Raw genomic sequence first — 23,092 nt, 5'->3', positions numbered from 1 at the left:
AAGGCATTACAATAACAGTTTGCACAGAGCACCAATGTTAAATTCCCACCTTGATGATCACAGCTCTTCGTAATTATGCAAACGCTTCTTAAGCAATATTAGAAAATCACTTCATTTCTCTGCTTCCCTGCTCTCACTTGAGAATTCAAGTTTGCCACTCAGCCACAATTTCAAGATCCTCAATTGGAAAATTCTAAACACATCTAGGCACTGTGTAATATATGTAAAGTAACACTAAAGACTAAGAGCTGCAACCTGCTTTCATTTCTATCTTTTTCTTAGCAACACAACATTGGAATTATACTTATGCTTCAGCAGTTTACCCACTATCTATTTGTCTCCAAAAGAGCACTCTTTTTCTGAATAAGAATGGACAGTAAATGTCAAGATTAGACATGATAAAGAGTTTCGCAAGAGCCTATGAAGATCTATGCTACCTCTTTCCTTTACTTCCCTCTGTGAGATCTACAATTCCCAGAAAAGGAAAGAGAAAGGAGTACCAACCTGCTTACATATCTGCTAGAAACGGAAAAAGAACAGGAGACAAGATACATTTTATTTTCCATTTTACCACAGAAAGCTATTTGTTTCCTACAATTGACTTATTTATAGAAGCCTTAAGGGCAAAGACTACGTTTTATTCATCTTTATGATCTCACAGTGCCTAGCCAGAGTTTTGTACACAATTGCTGAGGTGGGAGGTGGGGGGTGGGGGGAGATGATTAAAAAGGAAAAAGGAAAGAGAGTCTCAGATCCAAAGTATGAGTGAGTTAACCAGGTTTAGGAGGGTCCAGGCAGTGACAACATCCATCAACAAAACTGCTAAGAGGGAATTCAACAGTGGGACATGACTTTTCCTTTTAAGGAGCTGAAGTCTTGTGGCGGGGCGGGGAGATTAGGAAAAGAGAAAGTATACCAAGCATCTGGAATGAGGTAACTACTAAAATTAAAAATTAATGGCTACCTTTTACTGAATGTGTCAAACATTGTGCAAAGAACATTACAGACATTATCTCATTTAATCCTCACACCTCCATGAGCCAGGTATTTTCCATTTTTCTAATGGAAAACTAAGAGTTGGGGGTAGGATAGATAACTTATTCAAGCTCTTAAAATTAGCAAATAGAGAGGTTATGATACAAATCAACATCTAATTCTAAAGCCAGGACTCTTAACCACCAGGAACTAGGGTGATAGCACTGAAGGCAGTGAAAAGTAATCAAGTACTGAATGTATACTGAAAATGGAGCCAACAAGATTTGTTGAAAGATGAAAAGCAATGTTTAGATTGACGAGATATTAGGTAATAGGACCAGATGACTAAATGGATGAGATTCAATCCATCAAATGTAAGTCCCCTTCCGACCCCTACTTTCCTTTTCCAGATGTAACCAAAAGAGTTTTTTAATGAGCTTCCAGAGCCAGTTTATATATAAAAGCACTCAAATCTACTCTCCTTCTTTTAACTTTTTATTCTGAAATAATTTTAGACTCACCAAACAGTTGCAAAAAGAGTACAGAGAATTCCTATATGCTCTTTACCCAGCTTCTCCTAATGTTAACATCTTATATAACCATAGTACAATTAGCAAAACCAATAAATTAACTAAATATCGCCAGTTTTGAGCAATTACAAATAGAGCTGCCATAAACATTCTTGCATATATCTATTGATGCCTCTGTGTGCCAGGGGTCCCCAAGACCACTCTCTGGCTCAATAATTCACTGGAAGAACTCACAGGATCCAGAGAAGCTGTTATGCTGATGGTTATGGCTTATTACAGCAGAGGATACACATTAAAATAAGAGAAAAAGTGTAAGCAAAGAAAGTACAGGAGGACCCAGGCACAAGCTTCCAGATGTCATCCCCCAGTGAAGTTGCATGAACATGTTCAATTTTCCAGAAATTATGTGTGACAATACAAGTGAAGTGATATCAACCATGAAAGCTTATCTAAGCCCTATTGTCCATGGTTTTTATTGGGGGTCAGTCACAAGGCACACAGGGGCTGCATGACTGACCTCAACTCTTCAGATTCCAGTCCCCAGAGCAAAATAGGTGTATACCTGTTCCAACTGATACTATGTGTCCAAGATCTCAGGCATACGAAAACATTCTGATTAGGGAGACTATTCCAAAGGCTCAAAGTTCATCCCAAGAGCCAGCCAAGAACCAGTCCTAAAGACAGGCCTTTCCTCAGAATATGCTGGGTTTCAGCAACCCATGCCAGGTAAGTTCATCCTTTCCTGTACAATCTGTGAATGCATTTCTAGGCTATTGTATTCATGTTAACAATGGCACAATATTCTATTGTATGATTATACCACCACTAATTTAGCCAATCACCTACTCATTAACCTTTAATTTATTTCTAGCTTTTTGATCTACAATAAAAACAAAGTTTTATAAATTATAAAGAACTATATAAAATAAAGATATATTTTTTATAGAATTATTATCACCAAAAGATGAAATAAAGATTTAATCTAGAGTGCGAATTCCAGCCACCTGAATGAATAAAGGGTAGCTTTAAGAATAATCTGATTTTAAATGTGAGTAAGCAAATAAAGGCACTATAAAAAAGAAAAAGTTTAAGACTTCTCTCATCTCACAGAAGTCCTATAATGTTTGCTTTCAATAATTAATATGAAAGTAATTAAAGTAAATTAAAACTTACATGATTTCTGAAAAATCACACAACTGTATGACAGCAAAATTTAACTCTAGACTTTTGATGGGTTATTTACATATATCTATACTCTAAGATTCCTATTTTACAAAGAGAAACATCATTAGGCTTCACTTTATATATATGATAAGAACAAATGTCAAAATTTGGTACATATGCTTTTTTACTCTATCTCACAAGTCAAAAACACAATATTCCAATTTTGTAATTAATAAAACTTTAAGTATTTTATTAAAATTTACTGGCCTAGTTTCCTATATTTAAAATTTTTTAAATATTTATTAGTATCTAAGATAAGGTATAATCCTACCAGCTTAAACCCTCTTTGCATGATGGGACAGCTAAAAGTAAGAGAAAAGAAACCCTGGCTATATGAAGTCTGCCATTAAACTGAGAAAACAAAACACATTTTTATGCTTTTGTCAAAAATAAAAGTTTATACTTATAATATTTGCCTTACTTAAAACAAAAAACAAAAAGTTTCCACTTGTTAATGATTTTAAACCTTTATGTCTTAAAAATAATAAAATAGAAAATACGCATATTTTAATTTATGTTTCTAAACAGCTTTAAACATTTATAAGCATTAATATTTCAGATGAGACCTTTGTTATGTAAAAAATAAGAATGCATATTCTCAAAAGGTACATAATCAAGAATATAAATCGCAAGAACAGAAAAACTGATTATAATTACATCTCAGTAAAATAATTGAGATTTTAACAGCAACTTTCAATAAAATTAAGACTTTTCCTTCTTAAAATATTTAAATAGTATATTCAAATTTTTCTTGATATACCACTTTTCTAAATATTGTTAACTGGTACTAGATCTCTAAATATTGTCAACTAGAAAACATTTGCACACTATTAAGAAATGAAGGTAGAAAAAGATAAAGGGGCAAGAGACTTCAATGCTATTCATATACCAATAACTAAAATTAACTTATTGAATTCTCTGAAACAGTAAAAATTTACATCTTGACATTTGTGCATCTGTACTGACCTGCTCAAAAATTTACATCTTGACATTGTTTAGCATCTGTACTGGCCTGTTCAAAAATTCATTGGAAGCATTTTCAAAAAGCATCTTTGAACATTAAAGTCTTTTTATCTAAGCAATGTATTTTTATTTTCCTTTACTCAAACAGCTTATAAAACTCTAAGATGGGAAATAAAACAAAAGAACACAGCCAACATGGCATATTATAAAAGTCAATATAAAAAACAAGGCAAGATTTGCAGCAGTGAGCATAAAAAAATTCAAATTATCTTTTAAAAAATAAATGTTTAAATGGATGTAACAATACCATATATACAGTAAGTATATTTTCATAAGCCTTAATTGTAAGTTTTTTCTTACCTTTCGGGTCCCTTCACAATGCTCTTAAAATTAGGTCCCTCTTATTTAGGCATTAGGTACATGTCCCACTAATCCATACCTATTATTTAGCATCATTTGACAAATTACTTTCCTAATTCAGCTCAAGAGAAAAAGCTTTAATTTTAGCTCTTCTTTGCAGATGTTGATTATTATTTCAGTGTTTCATATATGCTTTTTTTTAAATTGAGATATAACTGACATATAGCATTATAATGGTTTCAAGTGTACAACATAATGATTCAATAGCTGTAATTAGATTAGCTGTCACTTCCTAAATATAAATCATCCACAGTACTAGGCTCTGAAAATCAGAGAAATAGAAGACATAATCCTGTCCTTAAGAAGTTCACAGTCTACTATCATTCTGTAGGTCTCAGAAAAAAAGACAACCTTACTGTAGAGAAAAACCTCAGAACAAGAATCCAAATAATCTTGCATTCTGACCACTATCTGTCCTCTCCTATGCTAAGTATCCTTAAATAAGTCAGGTCACCTCTCAGCCTCAGTGTCATCTATAAAGTGAAAGGACTAATCTAAATGATCTTTAAGGTCTTTAGGGGCAAGAAAATTCTATTATTTTAATCTGATATATAATTTACAATATGTGTAAAAATTGTTCCGTGTATGATAATTAGAAGTCAATGATATATAGGAAACATAAATAGCCATAACCACAATTTATTTTATACAAGCAATATTTAAATTCTTTTCATGTTATTTTCATCAAGTATCTACAGTTTCCGAGCCTATTGTTTTTTCCAATACTGGCAGGGCCACACTTTAAAAAGACAAAGTTTCTGCATCGTACATCCCAATAGCAGAGTGTCCTTACACTTGCCACATGAAATTCAGGAAAAAAGATTCTACAAAACTTGTACAACTGTGTTTCTCAAACTGCAGTCTGTGAACATATTCAAAGATCTGTAAATTTTCTCTGATGATTTTTTTAATTTTATGTTTTCATTTCAAGGATGGCTTCAAATATTAGTATAGGCATTTTATAATAGAAAATTGCCACAAGATGTTAATGATTGTTTTCAATCAAGTGATGCCAAGAAGTACCACTTTAATTGTCAGGAACGAATGAGAAAAGGACAATGGCAGAATTCAAACATAAATACATTCTTGCCCAAGTGAGAGCCACGTGATGCCACCCTTTCAAAACAGACTAAGATTTTGTAGTTCAGAGAAAAGAGATAAGAAAATTTAGTCATCTCATGAACTACAGTAGATATTATATATATACTAACACACACACACACACACACACACACACACATATATACAATTCAAAAGACGCTGTGCTATAAGTTAATGTTTATCCTGCAAGCAATTTAGCAAATTATCATCTATGAAAGAGTAATTAAACAAAGTATGTTTTGTAAATACAACCACTTTATGATTTCATAGTGTGATTTAATATAGTTAGTGAATTTTATAATTCTATATACTACTATAATACTAAAATAAAACTGAAGTCAGCAGTGAGGGTTCGTGAGAATATTACTTGCACATAAAAGGGGTCAATGCCTTAAACTAGTTTGAGAAAACACAGCTTTATGAGCAGACTACTCTCTTACCCTTCCTTCAAATTCCTTAAACTACTGAGAGAACCAGCTCTGGGTCCTGAGCCTAAGGAGACAAGAGAAGGCTATGGCCATGGGTCAAATCTGGCCCTCCATCCTTTTTGTATACCAGCTTTTATTGAACTACAACCATACCCATTTGTTTACAAATTGCTTATGGCTACTTTCATCAAACTTACTGGAATAATGTTGTTCATAATATTTCCTTATTGTTCATTTAATGTCTGTAGGATCTACAGTGATATCCACCTTAAAATTATATTTTATTTCTATTAGAAATAAATAATATTAAAAATAGGCTCAAAATAGAGTTAAAAGCAAATTTAAAATAAAAGAACAGTTAAGTTCAATACAAATATACATGTATATAAGATTGATTCAAGTCCACAAAGAAAAGCAGTATATGCAATTCATATATTCAAAAATATTTACTGAGTGTCTACCACATATTAGGCACTATTTCTGGTACTAAGAATAAAGCAGTGAACAAAGTAGACAGAATCCCTTTAACCCCTCTATGGGGTAGAGGGAACATACAAACAATAAATGTAAACATATAATACTACAGGGTAAAAACTAGCATATATTTTCATTTGTATGTAATGGAGAAACGTAAAGCATAGTAAGACATGGGGAGGGTAGGAAATGTAGTTAATATTTATGATCAGAGAAGTCTTCACTAATAAAGTAACAGGAGAGAATAAATTATATGGATATGAGTAGGACTATTCCGGGCTGAGGAACAGCAAATACTTCTTGAGGCAAGAGTGTTTGTTGGCATGTTTGAAGAACTACAAGGACGACGCATAAGGTTTCCTAGTTTCAAAGGCATAATGAACCAGACAACAATATACTTTTTCAGACACTTAGTTCCATAGGAAGCCATCTATTCAAAGTATATCATAAACATTTAGAAGTTCATTATTTTCCACTTCAATGAGATAATGAGGTTAGGAAATTTCTGACATTTCCTAAAGAAAGTATTTTTCAAAAACCTTCTAAAACCAATACTTACTTGTCACAAAAACCAATACCACACTGTTATTTAAGTATATGTACTCTGTACTTAACAGAAACAGAAAAACAAAAGCAAAGACAGAGAGATAGGGGATACTAAGTACTATTCTTTCAGAGGGCTCTATTAAAAACAAAGAAAAGCAGAGCCCCTTTCTCTCTCGACTTCTTGTTTGGTTGTATAAATCTCTAAGGCTATGTGGTAGTTTACACAATCGGTACATATTCTTTATGTTACAAAGATCCAAGATTTTAATTTTCTAAACACAAATCTAAAAATTATAAAATCATAACTAAATTTTATCTCAGTTTAATGAATTTTCTTTTCTTCTGTTAAAACGATGCATGGCTAAAATCAAAAAGCCTGACAATACTAAATGTTGATGAGGCTGCAGAACAAGTAGAACTCTCTCACACACCGCTAATGGGAATTACTTTAGTACGTACCCGTATCCTGTAGTTTATCTACCACAAACCCTTGCAATATATCCTCATCTTCAGATTTCCTGATCACAACTCCCACTACTGAAAATCATGCCAAGAGTAACGGACTAATCACTTCCTAAGTTATATATCTGTCTGATCACTATGTCGTACACCTGAAACTAATATAATACTGGATGTCAACTATAATTGAAAAATTAAAGAAAATTTTAAATAAATAGACAGATAGTTAAATAAATAAATAAATCTGCTCCAGGCTCAAATTGTGAAAAGGATAAAATAATCTCAATAGATGAACAAATTTAAGATGGTGACATCTGCTATAGCAATTAGACTGTGCTATCTTTAGAAAGTCATTTGTTTCCATCATCTTCTAATTATATTACTTGATATTATAAGTCGGTGAACTTAATATAAAGGAAAAGAAAGAAGTAAAAAAAGAAAGAAAGAGAAAAAAAGAAAAACTTACTGGGATTGAAAATTCTTCAGCCAAATATTTCAAGGAGGCTGCTTCTCTCGCCAAGAACTTGTTCCTTTCTCTCATGTTGCCTTCAAGTTGTGTGTCAAACTCCTTCCTCACCACAGAAGCAACAGAGTCAATAATCACAAGTTTAACTCCTTTTGAAATAATTTCTTCTTCTAGGGATTCAATCCTATAAATGCGAAATTTGTAAAATAGCAGAAAAATTTAAATGTAATAAAAAATAGGACATTGCAAAGGTTAGCCAACTGAAAAACAATAGCAAATTCTTCCCTAACTTACAGTAATGATTGCAAGCATTCAATATACATAACTTATTTTCACATATCTCTTCTACACATAGTGCATTCTTTTGGAAATAAATCAAAATGTTTTTATTTTGTTTCATTCCTTGGCTCTCTTATGATATTGCTTGAACTACCTGTGGTAGCCAATCTCTAAAATGGCCCCCATTTACTCCCAGCCCTTGGTATTCACATCTAGAGGAGTCTCTCCCACATTGTACTAGGGCTGGTCTATGTGACCAATAGCATATGACAAAAGGATGTCATGTCATGTCTGAGAGTAGGTTATAGAAGACTACAGCTTCCATTCTGGGCTATCTCTCACTTGCCCACTCTCTCCCAGATCACTCACTCTGGGGGAGGGGGAGGGGAGAGCAAGTGGCTGTGTTATAAGCAACCCTATGTAGAGGCCAATGTGGTGAGGACAGAAGCCTCTGGCTAACAACCAGGAAGGAAGGAAAACCTTCCAGCAACTACAGGAGTGACCCTGGAATTCTAGCCCCAAGTGAGCCAGAAATACCTAGTTAAGCCACAACCAGATACCTAACCCTTAAAAACTATGTGAGATAATATATGTTTGCTATTTTAAGCTGCTAAACCTTGGGGAATTTGTTAATGAAACAACAGATAATTAATATACTACTTAATTAAAGCTAAAACATTTGCTTAATTTCTTTAAAATTATTTTTAAAGAAATACTGCAACCAACAGGCTACAGTAAATAAAGAACACTGAAATAATTTCCCATAATCCTATAGGTAGAGACTTTTTTATCACTCAAAACCTGAAAACATGAAAAACAAAAACTAAGTCTTCAAAGTACTACTAAAGTAACAAAATCTAAAGTGTACCTTTGTAAAACTTCATCACAGTTGAGTTCCCGATAAAGATGAACTTTACTGCTTGTCAAAAGTAATTTTTCTTCATTGTTAAAATATCTGGGAAAACGAGATTCTGCTATCTCAACCAGTCTGTGGAAGGGGGTGGGGGTGGGGGAAAAGGGAGAAAGAATAGGTGAAAATAGTCAATGATATTTAAGGACACATTGCTGAACCTCTAATGAATTCTACTTAAGAAACTCATAAGCCACAAGTAACACTGGAACAGAAGCCTTATCAATAGAGCAGGTAGAAGCAAAATGGTTCAATACACAATTTTGGAACGAAGCCCTCCTTCATGAGCACTAAGAGAGGTTAGCAAACAGAGCATGAGATCAGCAAGGGCTTTTAGATCTCATCTAATGTTGAGCAAGCAACTCTGTCTCTGAGATTTATCTCTGTGGGAATATGTTTTTTTATAAATGATATTTTGACCAGCAACTATAAAATATGTTTAGTAAATAAAAATGCTTGCATTTTCATGAATGATATACATTTGAACAAATATAGATTATCATTCTAATAATCAGATATCAGTAAGTCTCCATGTCTCAGACCAGAAAAATATTCTTCCTCCATTAAAACTTAATACGTACAAAACAAATGCTATCCCATAGTTCCTTGATAAACAGGAAAGTATTTTCTAAATAAATAAATATTGTCCAATGTTTCCTTAATAAACAAAAAATGATTTTCTAAACACTGAATTCTGACCTCAAAGCTAGATCTAATGCATGGAGTAGGCCAAGCATAGGGGAAGGACAAGTTGAAACATATGCAACTACCATCATTAATAGTACAAGACATGGAGACCAGTAACAGAAATTTCAAATATCTCTGGTTAAATCTATAAAAATGTAAATCTTTGAGTGTAACTGTCTCCTATTTAAAATGATACTTTATCAGGCCCATACTTAAACATCCAAGGGCAACTGGGTGAAAGGACTGTAAACACTAAAACCATCCTACATTTTATGTTCCATTTAAAGATACAAAAGTGCAAAAGAACAATGTTTTCATTTCCAGATAATTAATGAGTTCCAAGAAGAGGTTGAGAACTTTAAATAGATAAACAAAATAAGTTTCTCACATATGCTATAATCAGAAGTGAAAGAGAAAAATCTAAAACAGGAAGATAAAAGAAAACTAGTCAATAACATTTTTAAGTATATTTGGGAAATTCTGAAAAGAAAAAAAGCATTATTGGGTTGAACAGAAAAAGGAAAAATTATTTTAGAAATAAAGAATAGTACTAAAAGTTTTGTGAAACGAGTAAGAACAAAATGTATCAAATGACCATTCCAGACAAGTGCTTGAGAAAGGCGCAGGGATTTTAATAAAAAAGGAAATGAGCTAAGTGATAAAAGCGAGAAGAAATGAGATGGCATTGGCAAAGGCAGAACAGAAATATTTTGAGGGTTTAAGAAAATGTGTAAATTTTTTGATTAGGGCAACTATTTGCTGAGTTTAGTGCTAGTCAGTGAAATTAGCCCTGGCACTTGGAACCTACTGCTTTTTAATAGGATAAGTAACAACATCTATGAGAAACAAGGAAGTTTTTCACAATTTGGATTCCCTGCTGATTAGGAACCAGACCGAGAGTACCGAACTCACTGGCAACAACAACTGTACATCTAACAGACGATAACTTTCTGCCTCCAACACTAGACTGGATTTCAACCAGTGGCTTAGGTGGTGAAAAGCTCTGGAACTTATTACTGTTCTCTCAATCCATTAACATCCCTCAGAAGGAAGGTGGCCACATGAACTAACTTTATTTCTTGTTACCATGCTCTCTTCTTTCCCTAATGCTTTGGTGGAGAGCGGGTTTAGTGGTAAAATCTCTAACACCATGAAGTATAGAGGCCACGACTCTTGCTGATGACAAAAACATCTAGATATTAAAAGATATCAGATATTCCATTATTAGGCAATGGGAGTATTTTCTTTCTTATCATTCTAAAAATGTTTAATTTATCTGGTTTAGTATGAAGTAAACTAGAAGAGACTTACTGACTTTAAGGAACCATCAGAGATGGCAGTGGGAAAATAAACTTTTAGAGGGTTTTTGACAAAAGGTTTAAGTGGGATGGTGGTGCCTTTGAGGTCAAGCTCAATGAGTTGAACTAACTTAGGATCCATCCTTATAAACTGAAAAACTGTGCACAAAGATAAAAACAATAACCACAGTTACCATGCTAAATAACTATACAGATGGTAATTCACATACCAATAGGCTGTAAAATTCCATAAGTTTCCTCAAATGTTATTTTGGAAAAGATAGCTAAAAATCTATAAAATGAAAACCAAATATAAATGTAGTATTCTACATGTCTCACATTAATCGTAGCAATTTCTTATGACAATCTTCATCACAAAGATCTTTTTTGGTTAGAGCAAGTAACAGAAAAGAACCTATCTTGTGCTCCCAGACATTAATTACATAAAGTCTGAAAGCCATGCCATCTAGTGGACATCTTTTTAATAAAAATTATTCCTTTCAAAGCACTTAAGATTCATTCATTCAAAAAATATTTCTTGAGGACCTGCTATATGCCAGGCACTGTTCTAAGTGCTAAGGATATGGCAATGAACAACAACAAAACAAAAAACAAATGAAAATCTCTTCCCTCATGGAAATTACATTATACTGAGAGAGACAAAGAAATGTAGTATATTACACATCAGGTAATAAGTGCTCTAAAGAAAAGTGAACCAGGATGAGGGGACAGACTGTGACAGATGGAAGCAAGTGCTACTCTGTATAAGGTGGTCTGGGAAAGCCTCTTTAATAAGGTGACATTTGAGCAAAGGTTCAAGGGAGATGCAAAAATGAACCCTATGGATATCCAGTGGAACAGCACGTAGGACAAGAGAATTATGGCAAGTGTGAAAGCCCAGGTGCCTGGGGTGTCTGAGGAATAACAAAGAGGCTAACATAGCTGAAACGCAAGAAGCAAAAGGGAGAATAAAAAGAAATAGCATCAAAGGGCTAGCCAGGGGCCCAAATCCTCCAAGATCCTTAGGTATTTTGTTTAGATTGTATCTGGAAAAATTGGAAGCCTGGGAGCAGGACTGACATGACCTGACTTCTTTTTAAAGAATCACTCTAGCTACAGAATGGAGAAGAGGCTAGGGATGGGGCAGGCCGAACACAAGATCAGCTAGTGCAGTAGTCCAGATAAGGAACAATGGTGACTTGACCTAGAGAATAGCTCAGGTGATTAGAAGTCACTGAACTCACAATGAAGTGTAAAGAAAAAAAAAAAAAAGAGCTGAGATTTCTTGACTAATTGAATCAGCGTCTGGAAGAATGGAATTACCAGTTCATTGAAGTGGAGAAGATTGGACTCAGATCAAGGTTTTTGTTATTAGTTCCCCCTGTTACTTCACAGCTCTTGTATAAAAGGAAAGTTAAAAGGTTTACATTAGTGACCACATGCCAACTTGAAACAAAACATATGCTTAATGTAGAAAAAAAAAAAAAGTCTTCCAAAATTCTAGTTGAAATATCGCATCATAAATGTGCTGAAATGAAAGTTTATGGTTTTTCAAAGCTTCTTGTATGTAATATTTTCCTGTTCATTAATTCAATATGTACTTGCTCAGCATTGTGGTATTACTAAACATAATAATATGAATCTATTAGTTCCTTACAGATTCCGGAAAATTCCAAAATTCTGTCTTAGAAATAATAAGTACTTATAACTAATTTCCATTTTCTATCCTAGAAACTCTTCAGGATCTCCTTCCCTATTAATTCACCTAGATTCACAAATGATAATGTATCTGGAACTGGACTATGGAAAATCTACCCAGACTCATGAAACCGTCTCAAAAAATTGTAAGAGGGAATTTATCTCCCCCATTTTTGTCCCCTGATTTGTACCAACTAGCAAATAGGTAGGACCACACTGATATTGCCTTAAGAATCAGCCAAAGTCATAAAAGGCCTCCCTCTTGATACAAGGATTCAGAATGAGTGACACTCTAAATAGTTTGGGAGAGGTAAAGCACACTGGCTGTGGGCATTGGGCACCCTTGGAAGTAACATGCATACCGAGCACAGCAGCTCCTCCAGGTCCAAGGTTGGCCACTGCTTCCACACAGCACCAACACCATTCACTTCTCCTTGTATACTGAGTCACAACAGTCCTAATTTTATATTTTTGTGATGATTTGAGTAATGTCTTCTTCCCCCGCTGGACTCCATCTTCTTCCTAGTTTTCAAAGCTTTTCTGATTTCATGACCACTCAAGAATGTCCACTTCTACTCCCTAAAACTCTGATTCTATGTCCTACCCAGGCCCCAGGCCCTCACCTTCCTGGGTCCTGGGTCTCAGTTCTCCTCCCCAGACCCCTTGGTTTTTCTCACACATAATCTGCTTCCAGTTCTAACACTCTGCTTTACTTCCTTCTATCCATCTTATTTCTCCCAAAGTTTTATTTCAAAAACATCTATTACTATTTACCATCTATATTTTCTTTTTTATTCTTAACTTCCAGTTCCATCTTTTTATCTCCAATAGGAATAATATAGTATTCATTTAATTCATGAATCCTGAAATTCTCATGGTTGCCAAAATTTCATAGACAGATCACTAGATTAACCTATTTATCCATATTCTCAAGGTATATACAAGTACATAGCATATTAAGGCTATATCAGATCTTTTTTTTTGTAAATTATTCTCTTTATTTTATAGATTATACACATTAGTTAGGTTAAATATTTCATTCAAGTCCTTATAGCTCATAAATGGCACCACCAAGGCAGGAACCCAGATCAATTAATTATAAAGCAAATACTCCTGCCCACTAACCTACATTTTCTTTTTAATCAAGATTAAATGAATAAGAAACACTTATTCATATTAATGATATTTTTTACAGCTGCCTCATAAGGGTTATGGGAAATCTATTGTTTGAAGTAATATTCATTGAATTTGCATTCCTATACCAAAGAAATGTTGAGAAAATAGAATTTCAGGATTTCTTACCATGAGCCCTCTTCAACTCATTACTCCCACTCAAACTAACTGAGGTCTCCTATCTCAGGGAGTTGTCTCATTTTAATATGTGTGTTTTTACTGGAAAGCATTTACAGGCCACAACAATAAGCATTAGTCAAATGACAAATACAAAGTAAATCCTCGGGTAAACATCCAGTGGAGAAGAGCTAAACAAATAAACACAATAACAAATAAGAAGATGGCATTTTCACAGAGAGACTATATCAGATCTTAAGTCCAATAAGTAAAACAAATAAACACAGACGTTTTTCTGAAGCAATCAGAATTCTGCCTGCTTAGTGTTCCCCTCTCCTCATGGCAGTCCCTGAGTCCCAGAGGGTTTAGCACCAGGCTATACTATTATGTAATTATTAAGTAGTCCGGAGACACAGCTGCAGTCTATGACAACAAGCATGATTAATATACTATTTTAGGTTATTTTCTTCAATACATATAAAAATAAGCTAGTTAGTGTATTGCTTTAAAAAATATAACCTTTCCAAACTGCTTTTAAGTACATATCTGCAAGGTTTTCTCTTTTTTAAGTGCATTTTAAACTAATATATTTTTATTTACTCTCGCCTTGTTTTCTCCCTCCTCCTTGATAAAGATATCTAGCAACTTATTTAAAGAAATTATTTTCCATTGTTATCATTTATCCTAAATTTTCTATATGTAAATCCATTAAATTTCCCTTATATTAATCCTTCAATTCACTTTCTCAATTCTGCTGATCAGACAGCTTGCTTGTAAACACAAAATGGAGACAACGCTACATACAGAGACATAGAGAGCTAAAATATATTCCTTTTTAGTCTCATATTTTCCTGTTTTATGTCTTCTCTAAGTCCAGAAATCAACCCAGTTGTGACAGACACTATTACTTACCAATATCCATTCCATATCTTCCTTGCTATAAGAACCCTAATTTTATTCAGGCAGTAATACTAACTAGCCCCAGAACACACATCATGCTTGTTATAACAATGTGACCCCTCACTTTCCCATCCTCCCTTGCATATAGTAGTGGCCCAGTGAGAAATCTGCAGGATTCCAGTGGGTAGAAAGGAAATCAGCAAAAGGGAGGAAGCAGCTACTCTGAAAAAAGAAGTATACTTTCCTGCTAAAAGATATACCTGGCCCTTTCCCTTCTCACTGAATTGAGCACAGAATGGATATGATGCCTAAAAATGTACCAGTCTCTCTTTTATCACTGGTAGCAGGACCAGTGACAGCAACCATATACTTGTTATGTGAAAAAAAAAAAACAAAAAAAAAACCCTCTTTTTGTTGAAGCCACTATTCTGTGGGTATTCAGTTACTTACAGCAAAAAACTTTCCCAACTGATCAACCAATTTCCCCCAGTAAATCCAAATAGGGGTCAAGCAGTCTTGTAATAGCACAAATGAAATGTGACAAGACAGTACCGAGCCAGCTCCATTCTCTGACTCACCATGACAAACTCCAGAAAGCAGTGTAAGAATGCCAAGCCTGGCATCTATACAAAAGAATGCTGGTACTTTGATCCCACCTGACCCTATCACCAGACTTCAAAATGCATTCCGTGTAGCAGCTTGATGACCACACTTTTCAAGCCTAGAAATAGGCTAGAAAAGTAAAAACAACATAAATATCAACCCTTATCCTCAAATGACCTTCATAAGAGCTCATTACAAATTATGCAGCATAATTCAAATGAAGGGACTAAAATTTACCTCTTCATTTTCCAATCTGCCTCTGATGCAAATACTAATATTCACAGAGGCAGGAAGAAATAATGAAGGAAATAAGTAAATACGGAGGATGCAAAAAGTAAATAATTAAGGCTATATGCAAAGACAAAGAAAAACAAACAAAAAACCTCCACAAATTAATTTGGAAAATGTAAACTGGTCACCTACTACTGTATTTATGCTGGATTTCACCCAATTCATGATTTTAAACCTACTCTGAACTGTGATACTGATAACAATGGAATCAGACAATAGTTTATTCGCTAAAAAGACATCCCAAACTCAGTTTTATATGTGTATAAAAAAAGCAGGAATCCAATTACATTAACTGAATTTCTGTTATTAGAATAACTTTAGTCCTTCAATTCTTTAAGCCAGTTCTATTGAACTTTTGTAAGGGCTATTTATACGTTAGCTATTTATTACCTAATAGGCTATTGAATACCTACTTGACTTGTTAGTTAAAGGCTAGTCACCGGCATTTTAAAGAGTATCTTTCACTTGGACAACCTGAGCGAGCCAATGTCATTACCAGCTGTAGTAAATATATTCCAGTGGTCTCATGTTTATGCTCCTATTTTTTTAAACCATTAATTTGTTTAAGATCCAAATAAGTTCATCATACTGCAAGTGATCAATACATCTTTTTCCTCCAATTTGATTGAGATATAATTGATGTATAACATTGTGTAAGTTTGAAGTGTACAATGTGATGAGAGCAACACATTCTTTAAGTCTCTTTTAATCCAAAAGTTCCTCCTCTAAGACTTTTTTTAATCTTAATGATTTATTTGTTAAAGAATGCACGTTGTTCTGTCAGTTCTCAGAGGTCGGATTTTGCTGACTGCATCCCTCTGGTATAGCTCAACATGATCCTCTCTTCTCTGTATATGTTGTAGACGGGTGGTTGGATCTGAAAGCTTGATCACATCTTGTTTGATTGTTCTTCCATCAGGAGGTACCACAGTGACTGGATATCTTTTTATGATGCTAGCACGTTTTTACGTTTATGAACTGTTTTTACTCATAACACCTCTGACATCGAATGTGTGGGTTTTCCACACCAAGCAATTCTCCATTTCCCTGTGGACACCAACTGGGTGTCCTACAAGTTGATTCAATTCTAACACCAACTACCAGTAATTAGCTCAGACCCCGTAGAGTAAAGACTCAATCCCACAAGTTTGCCCCCACTTCAGACACCGATCCCAAGACCTGGGCCTCTGGTACTTTTGACAGGCTATAAATCAGAGGTTCCCTTGTCTCCCTCCTCAAGTTCAATAATTGGTTAGACAGAACTCAGGAAGCCACTTTACTTACTATTACCAGTTTATTATAAAGGATACAACTCAGGATCAATCAAATGGAAGACATGCATAGAGTTGAGCATTGGGGAGAGGAGGGAGCAGAGCCCCCATGCCCTTTCCAGGCACACCACCAATACCTCAATGTGTTCACCAACATAGAAGCTCTCCAAATCTCATTATTTAGAGGTTTTTATAGAGACCCCATTACATAGGCATGACTGGTTAAACCACTGGCCATTGGTGACTAACCAGTTTCCTGCCTCTCTCCCCTTCTCAGAAGTTCCAACCTATAATCACATGATTGATTCCTCTAGCAACTAACCCCCATCTAAAGCTATCTAGGGCCACCAAGAGTCACCTCACTAGCATAAACTTGCAAATTATGAATAACAAACACCGTTCTTCTCTCTTCTATCACTCAGCAAAGTCCAAAAGTTTTACAAGTTATTTTGCCAAGAATCAGGACAAAGACAAAATATATATTTCTTATTATATCACAATATTCAATGCCTAGGTCCATTAGATTGTTAGAGTTTGTAATTTGGTGACATTCTAGCATTCCTTCTACATTTATACTGGAATGCTTTTATTAAAAGACCTATATGTTACTCAGTAATATAGTTCATATGGAAAAAGAAAAAGATGTTTGATTTCCTTTTTTTCATTCAAAATAATGAAACTCATTTCAAAATAATGAGTTGCTTCTCCAGAATCCTCCAAGAGTGATCAATTAGTTGCTTTTCATTTCTTAATATTGTAGACTCATAGATTTTAAACATATTTCATGTGTTTTAATTAGTATTCCTATTGTATTAGTATTCCTATTGGTTTCATCTTTGGCCAGTGGGAGCCTCCAGAGATTGACTTCTGAGTCCTTCTGACACTTCTTAAGCAGTCTTTGATAACTTCCCTGCTATCTAATATGATGTCTCACACTCAATTTAAAATTTCTTGCTCTAAAGCTAGAATCAGCCATTTCCCCCAAAGAAGCCTCATTCCTTTTAATAGAAAATGGTATTTGGATTTCATGATCTGAGAGTAACACCTATCAATTCGTTCATTTATCAAACATTTTCTTAGCAATTTTATACACTGTAACTGGACTTGGTTTTGAAGACACAAAGATGAAACACAAATTCAAATTGCTGACAAGCCAGTGGCATATACTTAGAAAGAATAGATAACCAAGAGATGCAGAAGAAAGCAAATAAGCTCTAGGCAAAATAATCCATATGAAACTTATCTGGTCAGGGAGTATCATTTGATTTAAACAGTATTCTTAGAAATAAGGGAGAGATCTGATTTATGATGACATAGTGAGAGAAAGACTCTAAAGACTAGACCTATCCCATACCTTGACTAAGAGAACAAAATAGAGTCAGTCTCCAGCTGTATGTGTTCCTGTTTATAAATATCAAACAAAGCAAGAAAGGAGAGGGACCAGACTTATCTTCAAGTATACAGTATTACACAAGTGACTAAATGCCTCTGTATAGAATATTAAAGGTCCTTGGCAAACTAAGGAAATCTTTTCTTTTCAAACATATATACACTTACTATCAGTGTGCTTCTTACATTTAATACCATACTACTTCAAAGATCAGAATGAAATACTTCTCAATCAAAAAAGTTTGAAATCTGCAATTTTTCTATTCACTAATATTTTACTTGCAACTAGAAATTAATTACAAAGCAGCTTACCTTCTGTCTTTATTAATTTTCCCCATTTTTCACTTATATTCCTCCCTCTCTTTCTTGAACTTCTTTCTTCCTGACTTTCTGCAAAACAGAGCTTATCCAGGAATCTCACTTTAACCAATAAGAAAGGGATAGAAAAGGCAGAAAGAAATTGTTTCCTATGTCAATTTGAAAAGGAAAGTTCCTTAAAACAGTATCCAGCATTCTGTGTTCTCAGGAAAAAAAAAAAAAAAGTAAACGTTAACCTATTTGAAAATGTTACATGCTATATATAAGTTACAAAACTAAAGTATTAAAATGGAAAATAAAAAAATCCCCTACCTTTCAGCACTAAATGCTGATTCGGTGTCAATGTACACAACAGCTCCTTCTAATCCTCCCATGTTGGTGGGTAATGTGGCCAAAACACTCATCATTATACAAAACTGAGTTTTTCCACAACCTGGTGGACCTGTAATCTTAAATAAATAAAGACATAAACAAATAAGTTATTTGTATAAACATCACAAGCTAGTCAAAGCAAAATCCTTGAGGAACTTACCACAGACACAGTCCAACTAACCTAGGTTCCTGGGTTCCCAGGGAGAACATTCTAATACATTCATTGTCTATAATGAATTAACTTCACCCCCATGCATCTGGATTGGTACTGGTTATGTACCATCCTTGGGAGAAATAAGAAAATAGTCATTCAAATCATCCTCTGTATTCTGTAGTTCAGATGAAAACTTTAGTTGAGAAAGGCTGGAGGATTTATTTTATACATTCACAACTTGGAGTTCTATACCTTTTCCTCATTAAGACATTTATAGAAGGATCTTGAAAATATTTAAGAGGCTTTAATAATTGGTTTAGCATTTGCTATGAATTGGCCTTTCAGAACAATTTTGTACTAGTCTTCTTAAGAGCTACTTTGACCTTTATTCTTAAAAGTATTTAGAGGTAAAGGGTACTGATGAATAGTTTGGTACCAAATGGTTCAGCAAAAACATGGTGTGTGTGTGTGCGCTCATGTGTATGTGTGCGTAAAAAGAGCAATAATAAAGCAAATATAACAAAATTCAACAATTGTTGAATCTAAGTGATTACTAATTTGAAGTGTATGTTTTGAAATTTTAGTTGGTAGAAAGGTATTTCAAGATCACAAAATGTGAAATCAAGAGGGTATAGATAGAAAATAGGAAGTTAATCACATGCATATTCAAGTCCACCTGGAATTACTTAACAAATATTAATATGAAAATGTTAAAAATATCCCCTTTAAACATATGCTAATTGTCACATTGGCATCCAAATTTTAAGAACCAAACCGCTATCCCTTTAGTGAAAAATGACACTAATGAACAATTTTCACAATAGGAAGGGGGAACAGAAGAGGGAAGGAGGAGAGAAGAAAATCTCTGGAAGAGATGAAAAAAGTCTGAGCTAAGACTGAGATATACTACAGGCATGAAGAAACTGTCTCAGATACATCATGAAGTAGAAAGAAGAAGGGACAACCCATGAGTCTAAATCATTTAGGCCAGTGGTTCTCAAAACCGAGTGAGCATTAGGATTACGTGGCCAGCTTGTTAACTAGCATCTCTGGTCTGAGATGTGGCCTGAGAATTCAAATTTCTGAAAAGTACCCAGGTGATGCCGATGCTGTTCTACACTTTCAAGAACCACTGTTTTGGAACTTAGACTAAACCTAAACTTCATTTATCAAGGCTCAACATTAAAAAACAAAAGTTCACAAGTTAGAAACTATGTGCTAATTTGTAATCTCTAAAACAATGATTTAAACTTTAAGAGTAAACAATTGTTACTACAAATAAGATTGCCAGATCATGAGTGATCAGTGAAAAGGAATCTCCAAATTTCTTTGATTACATACTCTGATAAGCCAAAACAAACAAACAAAAAAAATTTAGCATGGTCTTCCAATAATGCATATTTATTACATACATACTATTTTATTAATATGTTCTATACAGTATAAAACATATATAAAATAAAATAGGGCTAAAAAAGAATAAAAGATAAGTATTTTAAGAGTTTCATATCTTAGATGTATAGATCTTTTCACTCTCATAAAAACATTAATACTTTTAGTAAAATAATGATAATAATTAAAATAAGTGAAATTATATTACTTTTTAAATATTGATTTAAATATTTTGCAGTTCTGTGACTGAAATGTCAGGTCCTATGCTCTATTTATTTCAGTACTTAACTGTAATGGTTGTACAGTTGAGAAAGAGATAATTGCAAAAATGCAAGCACTGAAATTAAATTTAAGAAATATATTATTTATTGTACTTACTAAATCACTATTTTCATTTTTCAATAATGTCTATCAGTTAGCAAAAGTTTTTGTTGAATTTTGGCTAATAAATTTCTATCTACCCTCATGTCGATTAAGATATATTTTTACATTTTTTAACAATTGATTTAAAAATCAATCAAAACTCTTTATTTGGAAGGTTTTTAACAGTATAGAAAATATTGTAACAAGTTTTAAAGTGTGCAGATAGCAAAGTTTTCATTGGACACACATATTTCTGACAACGAAAATCACATAACAGAAAAATTTCCAAATAGCGACTTAAAAAAACACTCTCTCTATATTTTAATCTCTGTCTTTAAAAAGGCATTTGCTTTCTCACTCCTTATTAAAATATTGCCTTTACTTTGACGGGATGGATTAAGAGTGTTCCACTGGTTGGTTGGTTAATTTTTAATCTGCTATGAAGCATACACCATAGCCACTTGTCATATAAAAAAGGTCAGCAAATTAGATGTATCTTGTCTTTTCATTTAAAAAATGCTTCACCCATCTTTGAATTCAACAACTCTTTTACAATCTTTGCAGTGAGATAACCAAAGAAGCCATTGTGATTCAGATTAATTTCACAGTCACTCCCCATTTCACTACAGAGTACTATAGAAATTCTACGCTTTACCAATCAGGTTTTTATAAAAACTGACAACATTGGTACCATCCTTAAGCAGTTTTCACATATCTGACATCTACATAAAAATTAAATTTCATTTTGTCAGGTTTACTTAGTGGGTTAAAACATTTCAACATTAACAGTTTTTAACCTCAGATAGTTCAGCTCCGAATTCTAGCAGCCAAACCACAAAATTTCAAGTTGTGTTCAGTTCCCAGGTTCAGCTCCAGTGGTGGTTAGAAAGAGTGAACATGCCAAACCAGAAGAGTCTAAGTTATTTGCTTCTTGGAAATGCAAAGTGAATACAACATTTACACACAGAAGACACCAGTAAAATACAATTAGCTTCTTATAGTTAGAGCCTGAGTTTCAACTTGCCTGGGAAAAGTAAAAGAACTGAAAGAAAATAACCAAAAATGAAGATCACTCAAATATCAACAAGGAAGTAAATATTAGTAATTGGTTAAGAAGAAAGAGAATTATTCTCAAGTTTAAAAAGTCTAATTGTACAAAAGTAAAAACGAAGCCTAGTCATTTTAATCATAAACGAGATTAAATGATTGAGATGAACATGAAACCCAGACTGATTAGGACCTAAAATCTTACCAAGTTAATTCTCTCCACATTCGAGGTGGGAGCCAACAGGATGGGGCAAACAGCCAAACCAGTACTTTGCAGAAGACAATTTAAGGACTGCCTGGTTCTGATCTGAGAAAAGAGCATGTGGAAGCTTCAGCATCTAACTACTTGTCTCCATTTGCTCTACAATTATGTAGAATTATGATTAGGTCTTTAGATATACAAAATTCATTTTAAAAATAACTAACTCTCTAAATCCTAAAACAAACAAAAAGCAAATAATCTCAGAGCAGGTAGCACTTTGCTTTGTGAAAGAAGTTTCGATCTTAAATCATTTTACATCAACATGTGAAATTTTTATATCTTGGATTCTCTCCACCAGTACCTTATTTCCTACGGACAACTGCTGGTTTTGAAGTAAATGGGAAGGGATAGAAAAAGAGAAGGGAAAGGAACAGAACAGAAAGAAGCAGGAGAACATGGAACTGACAAGTGTCCCAAGTTTCAGAGTTGAAAATAAAAATCAAACAGTATCAAGAAACATAGTCATTCATATAATAATCATATAACATATGAAGGACTCTTACATAACCTTTATGGAGAAAGATATTTATTTCTAAATCAGGAAGTGAGTGATGAATTAGAAGCAATGATCCAATCAATCACATATACTAAATTCCTGTATTAGGACAGAACCCTGATTATCTTGCCTTTCAAAACATGAAATAGGATAAACAAATCATGTCAGTGGATTATATTCAAGGAATTCCAATTAGAAATCTCTCCCTGCCACTATTGTACATGGAGCTGAACTGAACCTGACTGCAGCTTGAAGAAGATGAGACCTACCTTGACCAATCTATAGATCTATGAGCAAGAAAAAGAAATATCTGTTGCTGTTATAAGCAGTGTAAGCAACCAAAACTGACTAAGAAAGCATTTATTTATGTCTTATTCTGCACTGTTTCTGCATTTCTATTACATGCCTGGCCATTGTAGGCATTTAAGTTTATAACCCCCCGCCTTATTATATCCTATGATCTTGTAGTCCACAGCTAACTCTGCC

General features: G+C 33.9%; 1 protein-coding gene across 18 annotated transcripts in view; it reads right to left on the bottom strand.

The window, feature by feature from the left end:
• The window catches only part of RAD51B (RAD51 paralog B), a 482,184-nt gene that overhangs the window by 441,455 nt on the left and 17,637 nt on the right, over positions 1-23,092 (bottom strand). For 14 of the 18 annotated variants that reach the window (XM_039875321.1, XM_039875325.1, XM_039875328.1 and 11 more), the window contains exons 5-8: positions 22,054-22,155; positions 18,833-18,969; positions 8,734-8,853; positions 7,587-7,770 (exon numbers count right to left, since the gene is read on the bottom strand). In XM_039875321.1, coding sequence (XP_039731255.1) covers positions 7,587-7,770; positions 8,734-8,853; positions 18,833-18,969; positions 22,054-22,155 — 543 coding nt within the window. The remainder of the gene's footprint in view (positions 1-7,586; positions 7,771-8,733; positions 8,854-18,832; positions 18,970-22,053; positions 22,156-23,092) is intronic. The other 4 variants (XM_039875326.1, XM_039875332.1, XM_039875327.1 and 1 more) reach the window with 1 other exon arrangement.

This window comes from Pteropus medius, unplaced genomic scaffold (assembly GCF_902729225.1).
Source record: "Pteropus medius unplaced genomic scaffold, Ma_sr-lr_union100, whole genome shotgun sequence".
In the NCBI taxonomy this organism is placed as follows: Eukaryota; Metazoa; Chordata; class Mammalia; order Chiroptera; family Pteropodidae; genus Pteropus; species Pteropus medius.
The sequence above is the reverse complement of the archived record's forward strand: the minus strand, read 5'-3'. Positions and strand labels throughout refer to the sequence as shown.